Below are 27,459 nucleotides of genomic sequence, written 5' to 3'. Positions count from 1 at the left end.
GTGGTTATCTTTCTGCTGTTTCCATCAACAAATATTACTCATAATGTAATCATTCTTTCTTCCACTGGCCATATATCTAAAGAATAGGGTGTTTCTTGGCTTGATTGGCTAGACACTGTTCATACTGTACTCATGCTTTTGTTGCCATCCAAGCTAGTCTGCTCTTAATCTCTTTCATAATGAGTTCTTCATTCAGATTACCTTTTAATATCACCATTATCCATTTTACATCTACCCTAGCTAATTTCATATCCTCTGAAATGCATTCAGTCATTGCCTCTGCTATTTATTTTTGAGTACTACTCAAGTAGTATTAATCTCTTTTCTCTCTAACTCCTCATTCCATGCTATTGTTCCAAGAGGATGATTATGGAAAGCTCACAAGAGCTTTCCATAACCATCTTCTTATGTCTGTGCCCATAGCAACTTGCCTTGGAGGTCCATATAAATTTATATCCTTTCCTTACAGAATCCTCATGTGACTGAGGAGACCACTCCAGTGATTACCTCATGGTCACTTTTTTAAATGAAGGTAGATTCATCACCTTGTTTAGATAACATCCTCTAATGAAATGAAGATTATTGATATCTTTGTGTGCCCTCTATTACATGCTAAGATAGTTGTCCCTCTGAAATGCACAAAATTTATTTCTTTGCTGCTAAATGCCATCTCTTCATTCATTCTGTATTTCCATAATTAAAATTATCTATCATGATCATTTCTCTCTTTTTTTGTTTGCCAGTTTAGCAGACTGGTTTTGCTTAATCCAGGCTTATATTAGCATTCCACTAATTATCTCATCCTGTCTATTTCCACCTCATGCCATACTGTCTCAGAGCCACTGCTTCCAACTCCCTTCTGCTCTTCACTCTATGTAAGCAGAATTCCTCTGCTATGAAATGCATTCGCTCTGCTCAGAAAACACCCTTTCATCTCTATATTCCTACCTATACATCACCCAACTGTTTCAGTTGTACCATCAACTGAAATAATATAATTTTCAGGCAGTTGAACTCAATCAGTGCAACAGCTCCCCTTCCCCCTTATTTCTGACATTCTTAAACACTAATTCATTTTTGGATGTATGACCAGTGTTATCTGCATCTCTCGGCTATGAACTCTTCCCCACTAGAACTTATCTTCTTCCTTTATCATAGCTTGCTCTGTGTTTCTGAGACTTAGTTGATTTCCCCCCCCCCCCCAATTTCATGTATTTCCAACTGTTACATCTATGTTTATTAGAAAAGTTTCATTATCATTGGCCTCATTAATCATCACACTTTTATGTAGTTATTCTTAACAGATAGCAGTGTTTTGCTGTATGATTAGATTTATTTTGTGTATAGTTAGATATTTTCTTATATGCCACACATAAAAAAAGAAAGACAAAATATAATAATAAATAAAACGTGAAAGATTATAGGTAAGAGAGAACTAATTTATAATACACTAAAACTGAGATATTTAAGGGTGAAGTTGAAAGAACTGAAAAATCTTTGTTTACTGTGTTGTAGAATGTCAATAAATATGCAAAGCATGTGATATGTAATTTTATTCATTTATAGTTCTGATCAGGGTGAAAAATTGAAATCTTTGCACGGTACCTCAGGATTGATAGAAGATGGCCAGAAAGACTGTTTGGCAAACATGAGACCAGGCTTTCAGGTGAGTTGAAAAAAAAGGGCTATGATATATTCTGTTGAAAAATATTGGTGTTCCATGAAATTGCTTTTCATACAGAATTATTAAGATATATGCATGTTGAGTTGGTATAAAACATATATTTAAAACAAAATTTCATGCATTCATACACATAGCTTGTCTCATATGAAGATTAGACAAGTTAATATGTAAACCCCCAGAAACAAGTTTTTCTGTCCTTGCAAAACCAGCAAGCCAGGCATAAGCACACAACATAATAGAAAACACATCCACTCAATGGACAAAACGTTAGAGATACCTACCTAATAGCATGTCAGTCCCCCCTTAGCATGAATAACAGCCTGTACTCTCCAAGGCATTGACTTCGCCAGATGCTGGAGGTAATTCCAGCCATGCCTGTTGTAGCATTGTCCACAACTGAACCTTAGACGTTGACCCCAGATACAAAGGTCAGATGTCTCACTTTGTGGCATCCCAGAGAGAGAGATCTGATTAGATTTAAATCTGGAGACCTTGGGGCCACTGGATGGTCCCAAACTCAGAGTGTTCCTGGAGCCATGCCTGGTAGTTGTGGCCCAGTGGGGCAGTGCATTGTCTTGCTGAAACAGACCATCAACTGCATTTCCTGCAGTTGATGGTCTGTTTCAAACTGCAGGAAACACAAAGGTCATGAAAGTACATAGGTGATCAGCCAGCACATTCTGGTAGCTTGCAACATTTAAGGACACTACGGGACCTAATGTGTCACATGAGAAGCTCCCCAAAACCATCATAGAACTGTCACCTCCTTGAGCAAAGCTGACCTAGCACGATGCCATGTCCTCATGCTGTCGACACTACACCCACACCTTCCCATCATCTCAGTACAACTGATAATGGGATTCATCAGACCACATGACATTGGTTCACTTTGCAGAGGTCCAGTTTTGATGGTCACAACACCAGGCAAAGCACAGTTAGGGCATCTGCTCCCATAGTCCATATTATGCAAAGAATACCGTACCATTCACTCACTGGTGCTGCTTGGACCTCCGACATTTAAACTGGATGTGATTTGTGCAACTGTTGTCCTTCAGTTGGTCTATAAGCTACATGGACAGTCTATATCAACCCTGGTCAATGGCATTTGGTTGACCACCACTTGCTCTGTGGTATGTCTGCTGATGGTATACTTGCTATAGACCCTTGATAAGGTTGCTCTCAAGAACCCTAGGCTCTTACCACTTGGATGATAGAATGATCTATTGTCTTGTGTCGATAATGCATTCATGATCAAAGTCACTAGGATCACCACATTTATCCATGTTTGTTAATTGCAATTCACTATTGGGAAGCCCCAATGTCTGTCTATTTACCATCTGCATTCAGTTTGGATAAGTTTAACTCTATGCAGGGGGATGCCATTGTCAACTTCCCAATACTCCTGTCTCTTTAATGTCTGTTATGTGTGTGGGGGGAGAAACAACAATAAAAAATGTATATTATGGGCTTGATAAATTCTAAACACACATTTTTTGTGTAGTTCATGATAAACATGCATTGGAGGTTTTAGTTAAGTAGGATATTGCATGAGGATACCTTATTCCATATGGAATTAGAGAACAAAAAAGGGGTTCTGAAGTTAAAAGGAAGCTTGAAATAATATCATTATATGAGTAACTGTAGGGGATGAAAATCAGTAGTACATCAGAATCTGTTGATGATTGTTTGAAAAGAGCAGTCTCGAAGTTAGAAGAATGAATCTAGCAGAATTAAATGAACACAACATTTTAAGCAAGAATTGCTTTTAAAAAAAGTTGTAAATGGAATTTAAGGAGTGGTAAATATGAGGTGACAAATATGATGATTATTATATGGGCATCTCCATGGGGTCAAGACTCATTGCAGAAAAACCACACAACTAGCATTCACACAATACCTGTCATACCTCACCTTAAACTCATTCACTGTTGTGGCACAACTACAGTCCATTCCAGTCATTCACTGCTCTTCAAGCAAAATTTCTAGTATGCACACCCCTTTGTCAACCACACACACTCTTACACAATTTCAATGAGTGACCCTTGATTCTCTCCCTGTTTAGAAATCATTTCATATATCATTAATATATAAATTAAACAGCAGTGGCTTTAATATAGAGCCTTGAGACACTCCACTAGGCACCCTCATTCTTCTAGATTCTGCTCAATGATATACTACTCTCTTATTAGATATCAGGATTGAATTAATCCAGAAAGTATCTTTCTAGGTCTGGTTCCCACTAATGAGACCTCAGTAAAGGTTGAAATTTTGTCTGTTTAGTGACCCTCTCTTAATGCTTGGCATTATGCATGTCCAAAACTTATTACTTCATTTACAAAAAATGTTTGCAAATGAAATAATAAAAAGGTGATACACCTTTTTACTACTTGTATATGGGAAATATGAAATACTTATGTATGGAATACCATATACATCTCCTGCATTAATTTAACCTTGTTTTTTTTCTGAGTCTGGCTCCCACTGATGAAACCTCAGTAAAGGTCAACTGATTTTGATAGTGATTCTGATGTGCTTAATGCTTAGCATTATGCACATCAGAAAGAAAGTGTGCTTTGTGTTATTGGTTACTAATGCAGTTGACATGAAGTCTTCAGCATCTATGTATAGGTGCATAGGCATGAAGATACTTCATTCATAAAAACTTTGCTTACACTTGGTTAAACAATTAAACAAGGATATATCTTGGCAAGTATAATTTAAATTAACTGATATAGTATGTATTACCTGTACACATTAATTCAACCTAAGCTGAATTAATTTGGCTTCATCTGTGTTCTATTGCTGTTAATGAACGGTTATCTCACAGAAGAAGAAATGCCAAGTTGTGTGTGTGATATGAGTTATTGTTATTTGGATCTTACGACTCATTGCTAGAGAATTCGGCTAGTTCATACAGTTGCTTATACTTCTGAAACTCACTTATTGACGTTGCACTTTCCATTCTCCCAGCGACACCATTAGATTTATTCACCACTAACCAAGAAAACGTCTAGTTCTTTACATTCTTGCTGACCAGATCCTTATTCAATTATCAGAGGTGACATCGTGCCCTTTCAGTTGTATTGAAATTTCTTTTAATGCCTCCCCGACAAAATTCATGTAACATCTCTGTTTCCTTCATATCACTCTTTTCTTCGTATCTGACTTTATAGATCCCAAATCCTCAATCTAACCTCTCAACAAATATTGCAAAGACCTTAAACTATCTTGGTCACTTGCCTCTAAATTTTCTTTACCAAATTCTTCATTCCCAATGGTTAGTCATTGTTCAGCAGGTGCTTCTGATAGTTAGTAGAGAAATTAAACTCTGATGTGTTTAGAGATGTAATGAGTGATTTCAAAATGTCACACACAATCATCCCTTGGTTTCTGTTTAGGGTACCTTGTGAGTGGATTACCACTGTAGCCTATTTTATGCTGCAAGAGGTGTAGTCTTCTTCTGTGTGTGGCATGGAGCTCTTATCCCATTCAGTGTTGTGGTGAGTGTTGGAGAAATGGAATGCCAACCCTGAACTGTCTTCTCTGTTGTTGTTAATGTCTTCAATATGTTCCTTTTGTCTTATTTCTAAACTTTTTGAAGTTTGTCCTATGTAATTAAGGTCACAAGAACAAGGATGTTGTAAAATCCAGGATGTTTGTTGAAAGAGTTGTGGTCCTTGGGTGAGCGTAACAGATTTCATACTGTCATAATTGGTTTGAAGGCTACTCTAATGTCATGATATTTCAGGAGATTAGCAATTTTTTGTGAAAGTTTGCCAATAAAAGGGATGGAAATTGAAGTTCTGTAATAAATGTCATGGATTTGTTGTAGAGAGGGATTAGAGAGTAGTATTCTTTTGCTATTTTTTTAGGATATTCATTGCTAATCAATAGTTGGAGAATAGAATGCAATTCTTCTGTTAATGTTCCTTCATCTCTTATAATAGAGTTCGCCCTCTTTTTCAGCATATGTACAATGCCCAATTTTTGTGAAATATGATGTAACGACCTGTGTGGTTTGGCTTACAACCCAGTGTTAGTTATTTTTATTACATTAGTTTGTTTTCAAAAATAACATACCAATCATAGTTATTGATATTATTAACTGAGGCATTTTGAAGCATTTCCTCAAATTAATAATTTGAGGAAATGCTTCAAATTGGTAAAGACTGGTTGTCACTGGGCAAAGATCTAGAAAACGTTTTAGCACTAAAAAAAAAAATTACAAAATTTTTACATAGAACAAAATAAACTTTGTAAATTTTCTAAAGAGGATTTCTGCAGAAATTCTGCATTTTTATGTAATTTTGACATAATGTCAAAATAAAATCAGCTAAATGTTTGTCTACAAGATGGAACTAAATCAATATATGAAATATGGAAGAATATTCAAGCATTTATTATTATTACTTGACACCTCCAAGGAGTCCAAAGACTCATCAAGGGAGGGTATCTACTCTACAACTCTCCGTCTCCGCCAACTACAGCAAACTGCATCATCTGCACCAATGCCATCTGCTGCCCACCACTGCTAGTATTTTTACAGACAATCACAAACGTCCATCCATGCCTATGAGGGATTCGAACCCACAGTCTTTTGTCTGGAGAGCGGATACGCTAACCACTTACCAACCAGGCCAGCAGAAGGCAGACAAAACATTTTTCTGAACTGGCAAAAGAGTTGAAGAATGGTGCACTAATAAAGCCTTAAGAAACTGATATTAATGAATACAGCAGTGTCTTAGACTCGTTGATAAAATAATACAGTGACAGGTTTAAAGATTTTGAGAAACTTGATCCCTGACTCCCTGGAGGTCTCTCTTAATGATAATAATAATAATCTCACATTAAAAATGACTTTTCAACCAGATCTGGTTGATGTGCACCTGAAAATTTAAAAATGGAGCTGATTGAGCTCTCAGAAGACAGTATTCTGAAATCTCTTTTCAACAGTAAGAAAGATCCCGTTGAAATATGGTCGAATGCTTTCAAGTATCAAAAATGTGTCAACATGCTCGATATATGCTGTCTTGTTTCATCACAACCCGCTATCGAGAATAAATGTTTTCCCAGATGATGAACACTAACTCGTAAGACCAACACTGAAGCTAAAGACAACAATGCTGAAACTGAATATCTGCTTCATATCCAGAATAAACAATCTGAAATATGTCATTAATTTAACTAATGTTTTAATTTAAGTGGTACATAACTTAATGTAAAGCTTGTATTCCTTGAATGTAACAAAATAGTGTTTTATTAACTTAAGATGTTTAGTTTGTAGAACTTCATTCTTGAAATAAATAAAACTTTTGAGAGTTTTAATAGATTTTTAATGTTGTGATATCAATATTCATGCTGTATGCATATAACCTCTTTATAATTTTAGGAACATTTATTATATATGAAGTGATCAGCCTTATGAGCAATCTGTGAAGTGATTTGCAGCCGTCTAGTACCTAAAGTTTCTCCACTCCTAGGCTAAGATTACATAATCTGGAGATCCTGTTCCAGAGATCAAACATAGAATTTTTTCAATCTACTTCAGGATGGCAGTTGTACACCTGCAGTAAAATCATCTCCCATCATCTACAGTGTGATGTGAATCCACTCCCAAACCTGTTGGTTTGGGAGTGGATCTACTGACTGCTCAGCCAACCAGATTGACATATCCCTTCCAAATTGGAGTGGGCTCATAATTCCTTTTGTGATATGTTAATGCAAACTTTGCCACTGTATGCTTGTCATTAACAAGTTACAATGGAATTTTGTTCCAGTTTCACCAGCCTCTTTGTTATTGATAACCAAATGCAAACTTTGCATAAGAATAGCTACTAACATGCCATAGCAATGCAGATTGAAGTACCTTGGTCGATAACATCTTGTTCAACTAATAATGAAACCCATCTGCGACTAATAATTGGCAGTAGTTACAAAACAGGTAGTCCTCTTACAGCCAGTTCTTGAAATATTTAAATTGCACTTAATATAGTATGCTTGTATGTTGACTACAGTGAAATAGCATTTGTGAAGAGTGTTTTGTGTTTATTCTTTAATAATATTATTTTATCAGCAGTTACACTTATCATTCTCTATAGGATGAAATCCTGTTATCTCCCAGCCATGAAGAATTTTCCAATAGCAATATTTTATCATTACTTGGTAATGAGTTACTTCCATCAAACACATTCACCCAAACTTTTCTACAAAGTATTCTATCGTCTGTGGATAGCCGAGATCCAGGTAATTATTAGAATTGTATTTTTTCTGTTAATAAAATTGTTCTTGCTGTGCAGTATAAGTATAATATTTGAAATACTTTTTTAAAATTAATTTGAAATAATTACTTTTTTGTAATTGTTATATAAGACTGTAATATATTATATAAAACAGCATACTATAAAACAATACTTTGTTAATATACGTTAACAAAGTCTGAATCATATGAACTTGATCATATGCAGACATAATACAAATATTCAACAGTGTTACTGTGATGTTTTAGTAAAGGAACGAAACATATTTGTTACTAGATAGTTAAAAAAACAAAAAAAAAAATTGAGTATAATTGAGCAGTCTTTTCCATGAGATGTGTTGTGATAAGAACAATTTCATAATTGTTCTTATCATCTCGCAGTTTAAAGGAGATAACATGTTCTACAAAGCTGGGCTGCTTAGGTTCATGAATAATCATCCATAATTCCATGTGATCACAACTTGTGCATTGTGACCCCTGAACTTCAGGAGCAACATGTCAAATTTCTCTGAACACTAGGGCATAATGGGAGGTTAAGTGCTTTCTCTATGTGCATGTAGCTTAGTTGAGAAGATATTTCACATGCAGACTTTTGTTTCTTCTCACTTGGATTAATAAGGATGAAAACAATAATATAATTTCATGTTGAGTATGATTTGAGTATGATTTACTTTACCTCCCCCCCTCCCAAAAAAAAAATCAAGTATGGCGTTTACCATTTAAAGTAGAGTGATGTGGTAAAATATCAGAATGGGGAACTGGACAGTGAGATTTATTTGTGTGGTCCAACAGAAGGTTCTACTAAGGGAGAAGTGGAAGAATTTTTTGATGCTTTAGAGAAAGCAACTGACAGAATGAAAAAGGAAAAGTTGGTCCTCAACAAGGACGAACGTTTTCTTTTTCTAAATAGCATAGTAGGAAATGATTGTCACACATACAAAAATATTTTGGTAAAATTTGGAGAAAAGAGCAAAGCTAATAATAATGGCAAATACCTGTTGGATTTCTACTCAGGACATGGACCGGTTATTACTAACAATGTTCCAAGATTAAAATGTGCACATATTCACATGAAGAGAAGAAGCAAGAAATAACAAAAGTCTTACTGAACTTTTGTTAGTTATAAAACTACCAACTTTTCTTCTTTCTAAATAGCACAGTAGGAAATGATTGTCACACATACAAAAATATTTTGGTAAAATTTGGAGAAAAGAGCAAAGCTAATAATAATGACAAATACCTGTTGGATTTCTACTCAGGACATGGACTGGTTATTACTAACACAATGTTTCAACATTAAAATGTGCATAAATTCACATGAAGAGAAGAGGCAATAAATAACAAAAGTCTCATTGACTATGTTATTGTTGGTAGTGATATTTTCTCCTTGGTGCAGGACACCAAAGTGTACAGAAGATTTGAAATTGGACATGATCACCATTTAGTCTTGAGCAGGATAAAATTGAATTTCATATTGAAAAGAAGAATGTGTAAGAAAGTTTTAAAGAGAATAAAAGTTGAACAGCTCTCAGATGTGAACTGTACTAAAATACACAAACATTATTCAAGAAAAAATGAAAGAGTTCAAGAACAGAAACCTGTGGCTGAATCAATCAAAACATTGATTGATTCAGCCACAGAGGCGTTTGGTGAGGTTGTCTTCAAGGATAGAAAAATCAGAACTCCAAGGTGGACACAGGAAGTTAGAGGCAGTGAAGGAAAGAAGAAAGCATATCAAAAGTTCTTGGCAAACAAGTCAGCTTGTGCTCTTAGAGGATACAGAGACAAATGTAAGAAAGCTAAACAGTGTAAAACTACCTAAACAAAAGTCATGGGAAGACTTTGGTAAGATCATCATCATCAAATTCCTGCCATGTACCCTCAAGGGGTGTACAGGATATGATAGTACTACATGAAAAAAATTACATCATTACTAACTTCCTATCTACAACTTTCCTCCAAATCAGTCTGTTACTTGTCAAGACTCCAACATTATAAGATGTTAGATTTCTATCGTCTAAGGCACTTTGTACCGTATCAATCCACCTATATCTTGGTCTTCCTCTTGGTCGTTTTGCTAATCTTTCTTCGCCCATTCTGTTTAAGTGACCATACCACCTGAGATTAGCTCTACTAGTGCATTCCTGGATGCTGACAATGTCAAGTTCTTTCCTAATATACTTTTTTTTAAAATGATATTGCCATTGATGCCATCTGTTCACACCTCTAATCCTTCTCAGGACTCTCATATCTGTGGTCTCTAGTCTTTGGTCAAGTATTTTACTTCTGACCCAGCTCTCAGATCCATAAGTTAAAACTGGTTTGAACACTGTCTTGTATACAGCTATCCTGTTGTCTATTTCTATATTGAATTTACCATCTTCACTAAAAATTGTGCCTCAGTAGCTGAAATGTTTTACTTGTTCCACAGGCTCTCCATTCACAGCACAGTTGACATTTTCAATGATTCTGCCTATTTTCATTGTCTTTGTCTTTTTATTGGTGACCTTCATACCATATCTATTAACAGTTATTCAATTTAGTCAGAGAATCTTGCTGACTTGTAGTGGATTTATTTAGAAGTATAACATCATCCTTATAAAGCAAAGAGCTGACATTAACATCTCCAAATTTCATATCATGTTTAATACCACTTACCTTCATAATGTGATCCATATAGATAATGAATAACAGAGGGGATAATGTACATCCTTGTCTCACACTAGATTTAACATTAAACCATCTTCCTGTATTTCTTTCAATTCTAACTGCTGACTTACAACTCAAATAAAGACTAAGTATTGCTTGATATAATGCACCATTGATGCCATATAACTGTAGCGTATTGAATAGCTTCTCTCTTGGCACCTTGTCATATGCCTTTTCCAGATCGACAAAACTTAAATACAGATCTTTGTTATATTCCCATGTTTTCTAAACTATTTGTCGTAAAGTGAAGATCTGAACCTGACAGCCTCTATTTTGCCTGAATCCAGCTTGTTCTTCACCAAGCTTTTCTTCCACAATTCTTCTCAACCATTTCTCAAGTATACTTGCATAAATGTTACCAGGAACACTCAGTAGGGAAATTCCTCTGTAATTCTCATTCAATTTTATTTCCTTTTTTATATATGGGTACTATGAGAACTCTACTCCAATCATCGGGAATTCGTCCCTTTGTCCAGGCCTTCTGAACTATGCAGTACAGCCACTCTAAGACTTTTATACTTCCACACTTCAGCATTTCTGGTCGAATATCATCTACTCCTGCAGCCTTTCCACATTTCAAACTTTGATGGCTTTTTCTACTTCAAGTATGGATATATATTCCTGACTGCATGCCTGGTCAGTATTTTTTACCACTGTGCTGTCATCACTGCTTGTTTCATTAAGCAGTTTTTCAAAGTAATTATTCCATACTTCAAGGATATCTTTCTCCCTTTTTCATGTCACCTTTATCATCTCTAACTCCTTTTACAGCACTCTTTCCTCCATTTCTAAGCTACTTCAACAACCTCCAGAATATTTTGCCACCTTCTTGATATTTATTTTCTATATTCTTGCCAAAGTCCTCCCATGACTTTTGTTTAGCTAGTTTTACACAGTGTTTAGCTTTCTTACATTTGTCTCTGTATTCTCTAAGAGCACAAGTTGACTTATTTGCCAAAAACTTTTGATATGCTTTCTTCTTTTCTTTCACTGCCTCTTTAACTTCCTGTGTCCACCATGGAGTTCTAATTTTTCTATCCTTGCAGACAACTTCACTACATGCCTCTCTAGCTGAATCTCCAAGGTTTGATTCCTGTTCTCAAACTCTTTCATTTTTTCTTCAATAATATTTGTGTATTTCAGTCTACACTTAACATCTGAGAGCTTCTCAACTTTTATTCGCTTTAAAACTTTCTTACATGTTATTCTTTTCAATATGAAATTCAATTTTATCCTGCTCAAGACTAAATAGTGATCACTTCCAATTTCAAATCCTCTGTACACTCTGGTGTCCTGCACCAGTGGGAAAACATCACTATCAACAATAACATAGTCAATGAGACTTTTCTTATTCCTTGCCTCTTCTCTTCATGTGAATTTGTGCACATTTTTATGTTGGAACATGTGTTAGTAATAACCAGTCCATGTCCGGAGCAGAAATCCAACAGCTATTTGCCATTATTATTAGCCTTGCTCTTTTCTCCAATTTTTCCCAAAATATTTTTGTATGTCTCACATTCATTTCCTACTCTGCTATTTAGATCCCCAACAAGGACCAACTTTTCCTTTTTCGTTGTGTCAGTTGCTTTTTCTAAAGCCTCAAAAAATTCCTTCACTTCTACCTTAGTAGAACCTTCTGGGACCATAGGCACAAATAAGTCTCATTGTCCTGTTCCTCATTCTCTTATTTGCCCACATTACCCTACTTGAGACGGACTGCCATTCAATAAAATTAGCCTCGTATTTTGTGTTGAATACCATGGCTACTCCTTCTTTTCCTTGATTGTCATTGCCTGAATATAACATTTTGTATTTATTGCTCAGAAAGATCTCACCAGTTTTTGTCTTTTTTGTTTCAGTCGCCCCAATTATGTCGATCTGGTACTTATCTAATTCCTCAGCTAGCTCCATTTCTTTGCCATTCAGGTTTCTTATGTTGATAGTACCGATCTTTAACTCTGGTGATGTTGAGTTGGGGTGTATTTTCAGATTTGTTCCAGTAGCTGACTTTTCGCTGTTCGCCCTGGTTCCCTGGTGAAAACAACGAGGTCATTGTTTAACTGGGCGACGCCCCAGCCTGCATGAAATTTTGTCGTGTTGTACCATCATTTTTTTATTTTGGTTTAACCAATAAGAATACAATTTGGTTGGCTAAATCCCAAATTACCAGCCCATCCTCGTTCGTTCAGTATCCAAATAGGTACCCAACAGGGTGCACCACGAGAAGGTGAGGATGGGACATTAGGTCAGAAGCCCTGGTCGGTTCTCCGCAATCCTTTAAAGGCTATGTGGAGGTCTGCTCTCAGTTATACAGCTTTGACCCTTAAGCACCCCTTTGGTAAGAGCATAGAATATAAATATCAAGAAGGTGGCAAGATATTCTGAAGGTTGTTGAAGAAGGTCAGAAATGGAGGAAAGCATGCTGTAAAAGGAATTAAAGATGATAAAGGTGACATGAGAAACAGGAAAAAAAAAGATATCTTTGAAGTATGGAATAATTACTTCGAAAAATTGCTAAATGAAACAAGCAATGATGACAGCACAGTGGTAAAAAACACTGACCGAGCATGCAGTCAGCAATACATATCCTTACTTGAAGTAGAAAAAGCCATCAAAAAGCCTTAAATTTGGAAGAGCAAATGGTGTAGATGGTATTCGACCAGAAATGCTCAAATATGGAGGTATAAAAATTCTTACAGTGGCTGCACTAAATAGTTCAGAAAGTCCTGGACAGAGGGACGAATTCCAGATGATTGGAGTAGAGCTCTCATAGTACCCATATATAAAAAAAAGGGAAAGGAAACTGAATGTGAGAATTACAGAGGTATTTCTATACTGACTGTTCCTGGTAAGATTTATGTAAGTATACTTGAGAAATGATTGAGAAGGATTGTGGAAGAAAAGCTTGGTGAAGAACAAGCTGGATTCAGGTGAAATAGAGGCTGTCAGGATCAGATCTTCACTTTACAACAGATAGTTGAGAAATCATGGGAATATAACAAAGATCTGTATTTAAGTTTTGTAGATCTGGAAAAGGCATATGACATGGAGCCAAGAGAGAAGCTATTCAAAATGCTACAGTTGTATGGTGTCGATGGGGCATTATATCAAGCAATACTTAGTCTTTATTTGAGTTGTAAGTCAGCAGTTAGAATTGAAGGAAGTACAGGAAGATGGTTTAATGTTAAATCTGGTATCAGACAAGGATGTACATTATCTATATGTATCACATTATGAAGGGAAGTGGTATTAAACATGAGATCAAAATTGGAGGTGTTAATGTCAGCTCTTTGCTTTATGTGGATGATGTTATACTTCTAAATTAATCCGCTACAAGTCTGCAAGATTCCCTGACTAAATTGAATAACTGTTGTAATAGTTATGGTATGAAGGTCAGCAATAACAAGACAAAGACAATGAAAATAGGCAGAAGCACTGAAAATAACATCTGCATTGTGAATGGAGAACCTATAGAACAAGTAAAGCATTTCATCTACTTGGGCATGATTTTTAGTGAAGATGGCAAATTAAATATGGAAATAGACAACAAAAACAGCAAAGCTGGTATGGTAGGAAATCAACTGAATAAATTTAAATGGAATAAGAAAGAAATTAGTCAAAACACTAAATTAGCTGTATACAAGACAGTGTTCAAACCAACTTTAACTTATGGATCTGAGAGCTGGGTCAGAAGTAAAACACTTAACCAAAGACTAGAGTCTGCAGATATGAGAGTCCTGAGAAAGATTATGGGCATGAACAGATAGTATCATTGGTAATATCATATTAAAAATGAGGATATTAGGAAAGAACTTCACATTGTTAGCATCCAGAAATGTGTTAGCAGAGCTAACCTCAGATGGTATGGTCACTTAAAGAGAATGGGCAAGGAACGATTAGCAAAACAAGTGTTCTCTGCCAGGTTGGCAGGAAAAAGACCCAAAGGAAGACCAAGATATAGGTGGATTGATATGGTAAGAAGTGCCTTAGTAGGATAGAAATATAAGATCTGGTAATGTTGTAGTCTTAACAGGTAATAGATTGATTTGGAAGAAAATTGTAGAAAATAAGATAGTATTGATGCAAATTTTCCATGTAATACTATCATATCCTGTACACCCGTTGAGAGTACATGGCAGGAATTTGATGGTGATGATGATCCTTACCACCATGATAATCAAGTGATTAAATCTGTGCACAGTAATCCATATGAGACCTGATTAAGGCCTTATACAATGGAACCATATCTTTTATTTCAGTTATTTCACATGCGGACTTTTGTTTCTTCTCACTTGGATAAATAAGTTTGTAAACAATAATATAATTAATTTCTTGTTGAGTATGATTTGCGTTATTCCCTCCCCCCTCCCCCCCCAAAAAAAATTTGAAGTATCGTGGTTTGCCATTTCCATCATTAACATTTTTTGGTATTCATATTGAACCTAAATGCTACAAATCCCAGACATGCTGCATTTTTGTTTTGGTCTTTTCCTAAAATGGCTTGTCTCAGTGATGGAACAGTGTCGAATTTTTTTTGTACCAAACTTTTAACGAATTAACTGCTTCTCTTAAAAATATATTTCAGAGTAATGCTACAAAATAAGGTCATTTTCTTGCATCTTGACTTCTGTGCTGTATCCCATTAGTATAGGAAATCTTGAAATTAGTACAGCTTTTTAGTGTATCATTCTGTGTACATTTTTATTTAGTGAACTCTGATGTGAATTTGTAGACACCAAAGAAATGGTTTGCTGTACTATAGTGGGAAGTTTGGATTTCTTTTAAAATAATATTGTTAGTATGGGACTTTGAGAATTGTTTCTTTCAATAGTATTCTCCACATCAAGAATGGGACTGAAATTTTTTGTGGTTTTTGGTGAGAGATTGCACTATAATGTGCTTTCTCTAGTCAGACTTGAATATATTATTTTGCATATGTAATTAGTGAATTTTATTTTTTTAGTTGTGGCAAATGCATGGATGGAAACTCTTCTGGATGTTATTGATCTGTTGCCAAAGGAGATAATCAAGAGAGATGTAAGTCATGATTTTCTACATCCAATTTAGTATGTTCAAATTCTAATACTGTGTGTATATGTATGTGTGCATGCATGCTTTTGCCCACATATATAAAATGGAAAGAAATTTTTAAAATAATGATATGCACACTTGGTGGCCACTCTGTTACATAACATATATCGTATACCATAACTGTATATCGTATACCATTTTGTTTATCAGACCACTATAATTCATCTTTTAGTATTAATTCCACAAGATAACAAAAAGTAAAATGTTCTGCAGGAACACTTCATCACTAATTAGTCTCAGAGTACAAATTTTGAATACTTTTGGTTTTGAAATAATGGAAAAAAATCGATCAGTGGCTTTAACTGCTTATTCAGTCAGGCAAAGATTCAGTGCCTGTTTGGCCATGTTCACTCTGGAACTTGTGTCCCTGTGAATGTTGTGAAATTCCAGCTCAGGTTGTTTATTTGGCTTCGGTCATTTTGGGGTGAGGGCAGGAAATTGTTTAATGGGGAATGAGCATCTGACCACTTTTGAAGTGGTATCAATGAAATGGTTGCATCTTCAAGCATCCAAATTTACTGTATTAGATTGGCACAGTTAGCATGCTGTTTTTTTTTTTTTTTTTTTTTTAACTCTCACACGAAATTTTAAATAGAATGAAGGCTGTTATTTAATAGCTTGGGAAGTAGCATCTTCTAATAGTGGAGTTTCCTGCAAACTAGAGGCCTCTAGAAATGCAGTCCTGCAAGGCATGAGTGTATCCTGTATCCTAAAGGCAGCATCCCTGTGTCAGATATGTGAATTTCATTATCACAATACTAGTGCTAGACTTATAAAGAATTTCATATTTCCAAAAAATTATTAATTTATAATGCATATATAAAAATGACTTATTGTTCATAAAAGGAGAAAAGAAAAACACCTATACTACTATACTATACTGTCTTGTACATTTGTTTGGAATGTAAAATATCAATTTGTTAAAATTAATACAGAAACTAACAACATCAATACAGCAACAAACAAATATGTACATAAAGAGGAAACTGAGGTGCAAAAAACATATTGCTTCCATCTTCTTGCATTTGACGAGGTAACACCAAACCATATTTGCCAATTTATTCTCGCAAATTAAATACAACATAATTTGTGCAGTTTATAAAAGAAGAAATATATTTCTTAACCAGATATGAGTGAATGATAGTTTTCTTTGTATGTGCATGTTCGTTTGATGTTATAAGCATTCCATATTAATTTTAAGGTGCTAATGTTTTACATTCCAAAAACAAAAGTTTTTGAAGCATAAATGGAAAAGAAATGGAACTAGCAGAAGAATTGGATAAGCACCACATCGATATAATAGTATGATTGAAACAAAGAAGACAAAAACAGGTAATCTTTTTAAGCAATAAATGCAAAGTGTTATATTCAGGCAATAACAATCAGGGAAAGGGAGTAGCTATAGTATTCAAAACTAAATACCAGGATAATCTTCTTTAATAGCAGGCAATATCAAATAGAGTGATGTGGGCAAGTTTTAAAACAAATCAAAGTTGAGCAGCTTTCAGAGGTGAAGTGTAGACTGAAATATACAAACATCGTTCAAGAAAAATGGAAGAGTGAAAAAATGAACCAAATATTGGAGATTCAGTGGCAAATGCTGAAGTAAACATTGATTCATCAGCAAGGCATGTGGTTATGTTATCTGCAATGATAGAAAAATCAGAACTCCATGGTGGACTCAAAGTGAAAGAGGCAGTCAAGAAAAAGAAGAAAGCATATTAAAAGTTATTGGGAAGTAAGTCAGCTAAATAAAAGTCATGGGAAGACTTTGGTAAGAACATAGAAAATAAATATCAGGAAGGTGGCAAAATATACTGGAAACTATTGGTTAAAAAAAAAAAAAGCTTACAAATGGAGGAAAGAGTACTGGAAAAGGAATCCGAGAAAACTGGAGATAAAGATATCTTTGATGTATGGAGCAATTACTTCAAAAGATGGCTAAATGGAACAAGTAGTGCAGCATTGTGGTAGAAAATACTGAACAGGATTGTTATCAGAAATACATATCCATAATTGAAGTAGAAAAAAACCCAATCAAAAACCTGAAATGTGAAAAGGCAGCTGGAGTAGATGATACTACTCTAGTAATGCTCAAATATGATGTATAAAAGTTTTACAGGCTGCACTGCATAATTCAGAAGGCTTGGTCAGAGGGTCAAATTCTGGATGATTGAAGTAGTTTTCATAGCACCCATCTATAAAAAGAGAAATAAAACTGAGTGTGAAAACAGAAGTATTTCCCTACTGAGTTGTTCCTAGTATGATTTGTGCAAGTAAATTGAGAAATGGCTAAGAAAAATGGTGGAAGAGAAGCTCGGTGAAGAACAAGCTGGATTCAGGCCAAATAGAGGTTCTCAGGATCAAATTTTCACTTTAAAACAAATAGTTGAGAAATCTTGGGAATATAACAAGGATTTTTATTTAAGTTTCATAGATCAGGAAAAGGCATATGAAAGGTGCAAAGAGGAAAACTCATCAAAACACTATAGTTATATGGTAAATGGATCATTATATCAAGCAATATATAGTCTGTCATTGAGCTGTAAGTCAGCAGTTACAATTGAAGGAGGTATAAAAAGATTGTTTAATGTTAAATCAGGTGTGTGACAAAAGTACATATTATCTCCACTGTTATTCATTATTTATGTGGATCACATTATGTAGCAAAGTAGTATTAAATCTGATATCAAAATTGTTGATGTTAATTTTAGCTCTTTATGCAGATAATATTATAATAATTAATAATAATAATCTAAATAAATCCAGTACAAATGTGCATGATTCTCTGACTAAATTGAAAGACTGTCATAATAAATTTGGTATGGAAATCAACAATAAAAAGACAAAGACAATGAAAATAGGCAGAATCGATTGAAAACATACACTGTATCCAGGATGGAGAACCAATAGAATAAGTAAAACATTTCAGCTGTTTAGGAAACAATTTTAGTAAAGATGAAAAATTAAATTTCGAAATAAACAACAAGAATTAGCAAAGCTGATATGGTAGGAATTCAGCTAAATAAATTTATATGGAATAAGAGAATTTAGTCAAAACACTAAATTAGCTGTATACAAGACAGTATACAAACCAATTTTAACTTATGGATCTGAGAGCTGAGTTAGAAATAAAGCATTTGATCAAAGACTGGAGATCACAGGTATGAGAGTTCTTAAAAAGATTAGGGGAGTGAACAGGTGACATCAATAGTGGTATCGAATTAAAAATGAGGATATTAGAAAAAAATTCGATATTGTTACATTCAGGAATATGTTAACAGAGCTAATCTAGATGGTATAATCACTTAAATAGAATGAGATAGGAAAGTTTAGCATAACAAGAATTTTTTGCCAGGCTGACAGGAAAAAGACTCAGAGGAAGATCAAGATGTCAGTGTGTATTGATACAGAAAAAGTATTTTGGAAGACAGAAATATAAGATTGATAGTGTCGAAATCTTGAAAGATAACAGATCAATTTGAAGGAAAATTGTTGATTGAAAGTTAGTAACGGTGTAACTTTTTCATGTAGTACTATCATAATATCCACTTACATTCCTGTACACTTCATGAGAGTACACATCAGGAATTTGCTGATGAAAAACAAAAGATATAATTCAGGCATATCTTTCTATTTTTTTCACATGTAAGAGAACAGTTTAAAAAAAAAGGTTAAAAATGTAACAACATGATATCTTTGCTTATCTACTAAAGATTATTATATTAATTTTTCTGCTGAAAGTGCAGAAAAGAAAGGATATAATTTCCAACATTATTTATCTACTTGGCATCAAATAAGAGTCATCATCATCATGCATATCAAGGATTTAGGCCTAGCATGGCCTGTTCTGGCCTTAGAAGTCATCGTTGAATCGTTTAAGAGGACATTCTGGTTTTCTTTTTCCTAATGGCTTGTACTTTAAGGCTTGTTTTGGTAATCTTTCTGTTTTCATTCTTTGAACGTGTTCCATCCATTTATGTTTGTTTTTTAATTTTTTCTATTACTGGTTCTTGGTTTAATTCTTTCATAATTTCTTCGTTTCTTTTGTGATCAAATAGGGTATACTTTGCAGTTTTTCTCATAAACTTCATTTCTGCTTTATTTGTCTTTTTGTTTTATTGTCCAGATTTCGCTTCCATACATTAAGACTGGTAGGGCTAATGTACTGTATACTTTTAGTCTGGTTTGTTTTTGAACTAGGTTTGGTTTAAATATTGAGAAATTACACCTGTTATTTTTAAATATTTTGCAATTTTTACGTTTATATCTTTTTCATTTTCATATGTGATCATACATCCTAGGTAGTTAAATGAATTCACCTGTTATAAGATCTTGTTATCTATTACTATTTTAGTTCTTGCTGGATCTTGTCCTTTAAAGGCTATAGTTTTTGATTTTTCCGTTGATATTATCATACCATAATCTTTGGATATCTCATTTAGATCTAAAATAGCTTTCTGTAAGTTATCTTCAAAATTTGTAATTATTATTTGGTCGTCGGCAAAGAGGAGAGTGTTTAAGTTAACTGTTGGAGAAAGTTTAATTCCTTGATGTAAATTTTTATTCCATTTCATTATTATTCCATTTAAGTAGATATTAAAAAGAGTTGCTGAGAGGGGACATCCCTGTCGGACCCCTTGGTTTATCTCTCTCGTATATGATAGCTGGTGATTTAATCTTATTTGTATTTGATTATTTTCATATATACTTGTGATAGCTTTTAGGATATTATTTGGCATTTGTCTTTCTTTTAATATGTTAAATAATATGTTTCTTTTAACTTTGTCAAATGCTTTTTCAAAGTCAATAAATGCAATATGTTTCTAAATTGTATTCTCTTCTTTCTCTATTATTAATTTGAGGAAAAAGGCCAGATCTATACATGATTGTCCTTTTCTAAATACATTCTGTACTTCTAAAATAAAGTTTTCAGAATATTTCATTAGTTTGCTATTTAAGATTCTTCTATATATTTTGTAACAGGAATTTAGTATATTGATACCTCTGTGGTTTTTTATAGTTTTTAGGGTCATCTCTATTACTTTTTTTAAAGATAGGAATCACAATTGCTTTTTTCCATTCTATTGGGGGGATACCAGTTGAATAAATTTTATTTAAAAATAATAAGAGTCTTTCTTTGAATCTTGTTCCAGCATATTTATATAGTTCTGAACCTAGCTTATCTTCTCCAGGTGATTTTCTGTTTCTTGTTTCTTTCAGACTGATTTCTAATTCTTCTTTAGTTGTCTTTTTTAAAATATTTATCTATCCACAATTCTGTGTAGTAATTTAGAAATTCTTCTAATTTCAATTTGGTGTTTAATTTTATGTTTTCTTTGGTATCTGCATTTAAGTGTTTCAAAATCTTATATACATTGGGTCTTATTTTATATAAATCATGTTCTAAATTAGAAACAAATTTGTTCCATGATTTTCTATATCTTTTTCTGACTTCTCTTTTAGCTATGGCTCTTATTCTTTTATATTCTATTTCATCTTCTAATCTTTTACTACTTAACCATTTGTGATAGGCTTCTTTTTTCTTTTTGATTATTTCTTTGATTATATCATCCCAGATATTCAGTTTTTTCTTTTTATTGAATTTTTTGGTCTTTTCTAAGCTTTCATTTGCTGCTGCATTTAGTATCGTTTTTATATTAATCCATTCTATTTCTATTTCTTCATTTTGTTTTATTTTATCTAGATATTGGTTAATTCTTTGTTCATATAGCCATTGTACATTTGTGTCATTCAATAGTCTAGTTTTATAAACAAATGTTTCAAATTTTCTTTCTGTTCTTGTTACTTATAGCCATTTAGGTGGTAATCCTAATTTTATTTTAACAAGGAAGTGGTCACTGCTTATTTCATATCCTCTGTAAACTCTATCATCTAGTGAACATTTTGATGTCTTTTCATTTAATATAAAATAATCTAAAATTGATTTCCATCCTCTTGCTGCCCAAGTATATTTATGCATGTCTATGTTTATAGAAGGAATTCATTATTTTTAGGTTATTATAAACTACAAAGTCAATCAATTTTCTACCATTCCTGTTTAGAGTATGTTCTCCATATATTCCTATATTATTATTCATTTTTGTGTTTCCAATTCTTGCATTTAAGTCTCCTGCTAAAATTACATAATCATTTTTATTTATTTTATTATATATGTTTTGTAACTGATTATAACAATCAATATTATCCTGTTCTCTTCCTTCTTCTGGGGCATATAAACCAATTATTGTTAAATAGCCTCTATCTATTTTTATTCTAGCTTCTAATATTCTTTCATTCCATAATTTATAATCTTTTAACTGTTTTGAAATGGAATTATGAATCCAAAATATTGATTCCTGCTTGTGCTCTTTGGTCTCTGCTGACTCCACTGTATATCACATTAAAATTTTCGGTTCTCATAGTTCCGTTTAATTTCTTTTTTATTTAAGTGATTACTGCTATCTTAAAATTTCTTTCATTTAATAGTTGGTCTAATTCTATTTCTTTATATGCTTTTCCTCTTTACATTCCAGTTTGCTATGTGTATTATATTTTGTCGTTTCCTTTTTTGTTTTATCTTTTCCATTCCAGGGTCGTTTTCCATAGATTCATATCCGATTATCTTTTTCTGTCAGCTTACAAGTAGAATTATGTTCTCCATTTAGGGGACTAGCCTGACGATGGAATAGTTCAGTGGTGGGGCTACTACCTTCAGGTTTCTGAACTAGCCTTCTTCCAAATTTAAACCAATAGGAGGAATAGGGTATATTGAAAGGGAAAGAGTAAATTATAGAAGAATTATAGTAAAGTTTATAGAGAGGGCATAGTTGTAAGGCCAGAAATGAAAAGACCCCATGGCCCTCGAGTACTCTAATAGCATAAGGGTCATAAAATAAGAAGAGTTGGCTGATAAGGCCTTAAGGCCTTATAGGAAAGATTAAAGTAAGTGGATCTTCCTCAGAGTATAAGAAGAAGAAGAGGATAGATCCAGCTTGGCTGCCATGGGATTGCCACTTCCCTTACAATCAAGATGATTGCCCCTTATGTCCCTGTTGGTCCACGAGTCCTTATTCAGTATATTCAGACCACCCCACCATACACACCCACACACACATGGTGGGCTCCCCTATCCGCCACCCAGGGGACGCGCTCTCTAGAGGTTGCAGGGTCCCCCCGAGATTCAAAATATAATAATACTTTCCTTTTTTTGAAATATGTTTCTGAAGTTTGACTTTTGTTAACTGCAGAAAAAAAAAATGTTTAGAAGAACGATTATCATAAATATATATGCTCCTAAATTTAGACAATAAAAATGATGTGTAAGTTTCATTTCGTATTGCTGTAACTGGTTACTATTTTATTTTTTAATTTTGTAGAATTTCTGTTAACTTTCCTGGTAATGAATTATAAAGTATTTTGGTCACCATAAATTATTATTGTTATTAGTTATACAGGTACTCCAATGAATCAAAAGACTGATTACAGGAGATGCAATATTCCTGAATATCCGTCCTTCTCTCCACCCATTATTCACACAATACCTATCATACATCTCCTTAACTTATTCACTGGTGGTCTCACAACCACTTCTGTCATTCCATTCCACACATTCACTACAACTTCCAACAACTTCCATGTTTGACCCCCCCCCTTGTTTTCCCCTTCCTACTCCCCCATGTATTGAAAATTTTCTTTTGTGTCAATCTTATAGTATATCCCTTTAATAACTTATATAAGTTTCCATCATATCCCCTCTCCTCCAGCTGTCAGCTAAACTCTGCAACCCATACACCTTCAGTCTATCCTTATAGGGAGCATTCAACACACCTGTCTCCAGCTTTGCCACTCATCTCTGAATCCTCTCCACCATCTTCTGTTCTTCAAGAACACAGGTGGCACACTCATAAAGTATGCCAAATTATTGGCAAATTATTATCCCTTTCCATTTTTTTTCATATGCAAGAGTACTGTTTAAAAAAAAAGGTGAAAAATGCAACAACATGATATCTTATAGAGGGATAATAATTTGTCAATTATTATTTTGAAGGGACAAAAATTTTATTTATCTGCTTGATCATGCTTCAGCAAAATATTATATATGCAGATATACAGATAAATTATGACCTAAGAATGCCAGTATTGATATTATTAATATTATTGTTTTTATTAATAGTATAACGTATATAATGAATAGTTAATAGTATAATTACTATAATGTTATATAACATTAGTACTTGCTGTTTTTTTACTGCTTTGATGTGTTATTGCTATTTTTCTGATCAACGTAAGGAAAATAATAAAATGCATTTCACTTTTGCAGTTAAAAAGGTTGCAAAGTTCATTATTCTTAAGGAATGTATATGCACTTAACTGTCACTCAGTCAACTTATCAGACTAAATATAAGTTAATTACCTGCATGATGTTACATCCCTGAAATTATAATCGATACATAATCGAATCTTTGCCTTGTTATAAGTATGGACACCACAAATGTGGGCCAGAATAAGTGTGTTTACAGAAATCTAGTTCTGTCAACCATAGAGGTGGCTGGCATAAACACATCCACTTGGCTAACTTCAAAGGATAAAACCAAAGTGAAAAGATCAGAACGCTCTTACATTCTAAATTATTGTACATGTCATGTTCATTATATGTCTAAAGTTTTCTTTTGTTTTCTATAGAGAACCATTGTATAAGTCTGGAAAACTAAGCATTTGCACTGAATTTTTAACTAAGATTATGAACGAACAATAAACAAAACTTAATTAGAACACACAGGAAATTTTCTGAAACTTGGACATGAAATTAATTTGGGCTGAACAAATAATTGTTTCATGATTATCTGGAATAAAATTTTTTTATGATCAATAAATGCACCTTCAGCTGTGTAATTAGGAAAAATTAACAAATAAATAATTCTGAGATTACTTTTTCCAGGCAGATACAATATTTATGAAATCACAAATATTTTATCTGTTGTTTTGTTACAATTTTGTGTATACCCATTGGTGACCCATCTTTTTTTATATTACATTATTATCCTTTTTATTTTGTCCTGCCATTAACAACAAACTACAATTATAAAAGTACTAAATATAGACAAAAACTGTACACAGTATATCTCCTTATATATCATATCTTTATTTAAAATAGAGATATTAATAGTAAGAAAATATGCATTTCTTGCTTTTCAATATGAATTTGCAGACAAACAGCAGGATAATTAACATATGGCCACAGAAATGCTATATAAAACTCCTCCCATTTATCATTCAATAAAAGTGAAATGCAGTGTCTTAGGAAGTGCACATTGCACTTCCTAAGACAATCGTGTAGGTAGGAGATGAATTAGAAGTTTGGGTGTTGTTGTGAATGGCAGTCTGTTTATGAAGGTGATTGTAGGAGATATAGCAGTGTTGAGAGAAAAATCTGACTGGCTAAAATGTACAGTGAGCAGTTTTACTGCAAGAGAAAAACCCATTTCCAAAATATGCACTTAAATGTTATGTTGTATTTTTATGTGCAGAAAAACATAGTTCTTGTTATGAATTTGTTTAATATGTGCATAAAACATTTTTGCTATGTGCTAATTTTACTATATGCATAGCAAAATTTACATAGCTTATCATAATATTAATTGCTCACTGAAATGGACTAGGTTTCTCCCTTTTGCTTTTTTATATGAAAGTTTGGTTAAAGTGGTGCTAAAAAAAGGTAATAAAAATGGAGACAAAGTGCTCTTTTGGTTATACAGTGCAGTTCTGTCTGGGAGGGAAAAAAAGTGAAGATCCCACAAGTGCAAATGAATATACATAGATACACCACTGATTTTCCAGCAACCTTGGTTCCAGAGCAATGTTGGGTTAGCCATTTTGCCAGACCAGAGGAAGTCAGGTAATAATAATTCATCAGTATACCTCTGATCCATTAATTCTGCCTCTCACAATATCTCTCTAATGCCCTGTTGACTTCTAGAAACTTTAAATATTATCATCATCAAATTCCTGCCATGTACCCTCAATGGTTGTACAGGATATGATAGTACTACATGAAAAATTTACATCATTACTAACTTCCTATCTACAATTTTCCTCCAAATCCGTCTGTTACTTGTCAAGACTCCAACATTATCAGATCTTATATTTCTATCGTCTAAGGCACTTTGTACTGTATCAATCCACCTATATCTTGGTCTTCCTCTGTGTTGTTTTCCTGACAACCTGGCAGAGAACACTTGTTTTGCTAATCGTTCCTCGCTCATTCTTTAATCTCTGCTAATTCGTTAGCAGAGATTAGCTCTGCTAACGCATTCCTGAATGCTAAAATGTCAAGTTCTTTCCTAATATCTTCATTTTTAATATGATATTGCCATTGATGCCATCTGTTCACACCTCTAATCTTTCTCAGGACTCTTATATCTATACGGTCTCTAGTCTTTGGTCAAGTGTTTTACTTCTGACCCAGCTCTCAGATCCATAAGTTAAAACAGGTTTGAACACTGTCTTGTATACAGCTAATTTAGTGTTCTGACTAATTCCTCTCTTATTCCATATGAATGTATTCAGTTGACTTCCTATCAGCTTTGTTGATTCTGTTGTCTTTTTCCATATTTAATTTACCATCTTCACTAAAAATTGTGCCTAAATAGCTGAAATGTTTTACTTGTTCCACAGGTTCTCCGTTCACAATGCAGTTGACATTTTCATCAATTCTGCCTATTTTCATTGTCTTTGTCTTGTTATTGCTGACCTTCATACCATATCTATTACAACAGCTATTCAATTTAGTCAGAGAATCTTGCAGACTTGTAGCGGATTTATTTGGAAGTATAACATCATCGTCCTAAAGCAAAGAGCTGACATTAACATCTCCAATTTTGATATCATGTTTAATACCACTTTCCTTCATAATGTGATCCATATAGATAATGAATAACAGAGGGGATAATGTACATCCTTGTCTGACACCAGATTTAACATTAAACCATCTTCCTGTACTTCCTTCAATTCTAACTGCTGACTTACAACTCAAATAAAGACTAAGTATTGCTTGATATAATACGCCATATAACTGTAGCGTATTGAATAGCTTCTCTCTTGGCACCTTGTCATATGCCTTTTCCAGATCGACAAAACTTAAATACAGATCTTTGTTATATTCCCATGTTTTCTAAACTGTTTGTCGTAAAGTGAAGATCTGAACCTGACAGCCTCTATTTCGCCTGAATCCAGCTTGTTCTTCACCAAGGTTTTCTTCCACAATTCTTCCCAACTGTTTCTCAAGTATACTTTCATAGATCTTGCCAGGAACACTCAGTACGGAAATACCTCTGTAATTCTCACATTCAGTTTTATTTCCCTTTTTATATATGGGCACTATTAGAGCTCTACTCCAATCATCGGAAATTCATCCCTTTGTCCAGGCCTTCTGAACTATGCAGTGCAGCCACTGTAAGACTTTTATACCACCATACTTCAGCATTTCTGGTCGAATATCATCTCCTCCTGCTGCCTTTCCACATTTCAAGCCTTTGATGGCTTTTTCTACTTCAAGTATGGATATGCATTCCTGACTGTATGCCTGTTGAGTGTTTTTTACCACTGTGCTATCACTGCTTGTTTCATTTAGCAATTTTTCGAAGTAATTACTCATACTTCAAGGATATCCTTTTCTCCCATTTTCATGTCAACTTTATCATCTCTAATGTAAATATTA

The 27,459-nt window shown here is 33.9% G+C and overlaps 1 protein-coding gene across 1 annotated transcript in view; it reads left to right on the top strand.

The window, feature by feature from the left end:
* The window catches only part of LOC150097640 (serine/threonine-protein phosphatase 4 regulatory subunit 4-like), a 296,902-nt gene that overhangs the window by 131,911 nt on the left and 137,532 nt on the right, over positions 1–27,459 (top strand). The window contains exons 2-4 of the mRNA XM_090406964.1: positions 1,567–1,666; positions 7,783–7,927; positions 15,613–15,686. Coding sequence (XP_090263090.1) covers positions 1,567–1,666; positions 7,783–7,927; positions 15,613–15,686 — 319 coding nt within the window. The remainder of the gene's footprint in view (positions 1–1,566; positions 1,667–7,782; positions 7,928–15,612; positions 15,687–27,459) is intronic.

This window comes from Typopeltis vanoorti, chromosome 17, assembly GCF_054136105.1.
Source record: "Typopeltis vanoorti isolate ZY-2024b chromosome 17, IOZ_Tvanoo_1.0, whole genome shotgun sequence".
NCBI lineage: Eukaryota > Metazoa > Arthropoda > Arachnida > Uropygi > Thelyphonidae > Typopeltis > Typopeltis vanoorti.
Note: the sequence above shows the minus strand (reverse complement) of the source record. Positions and strands in the feature narration are given on the sequence as shown.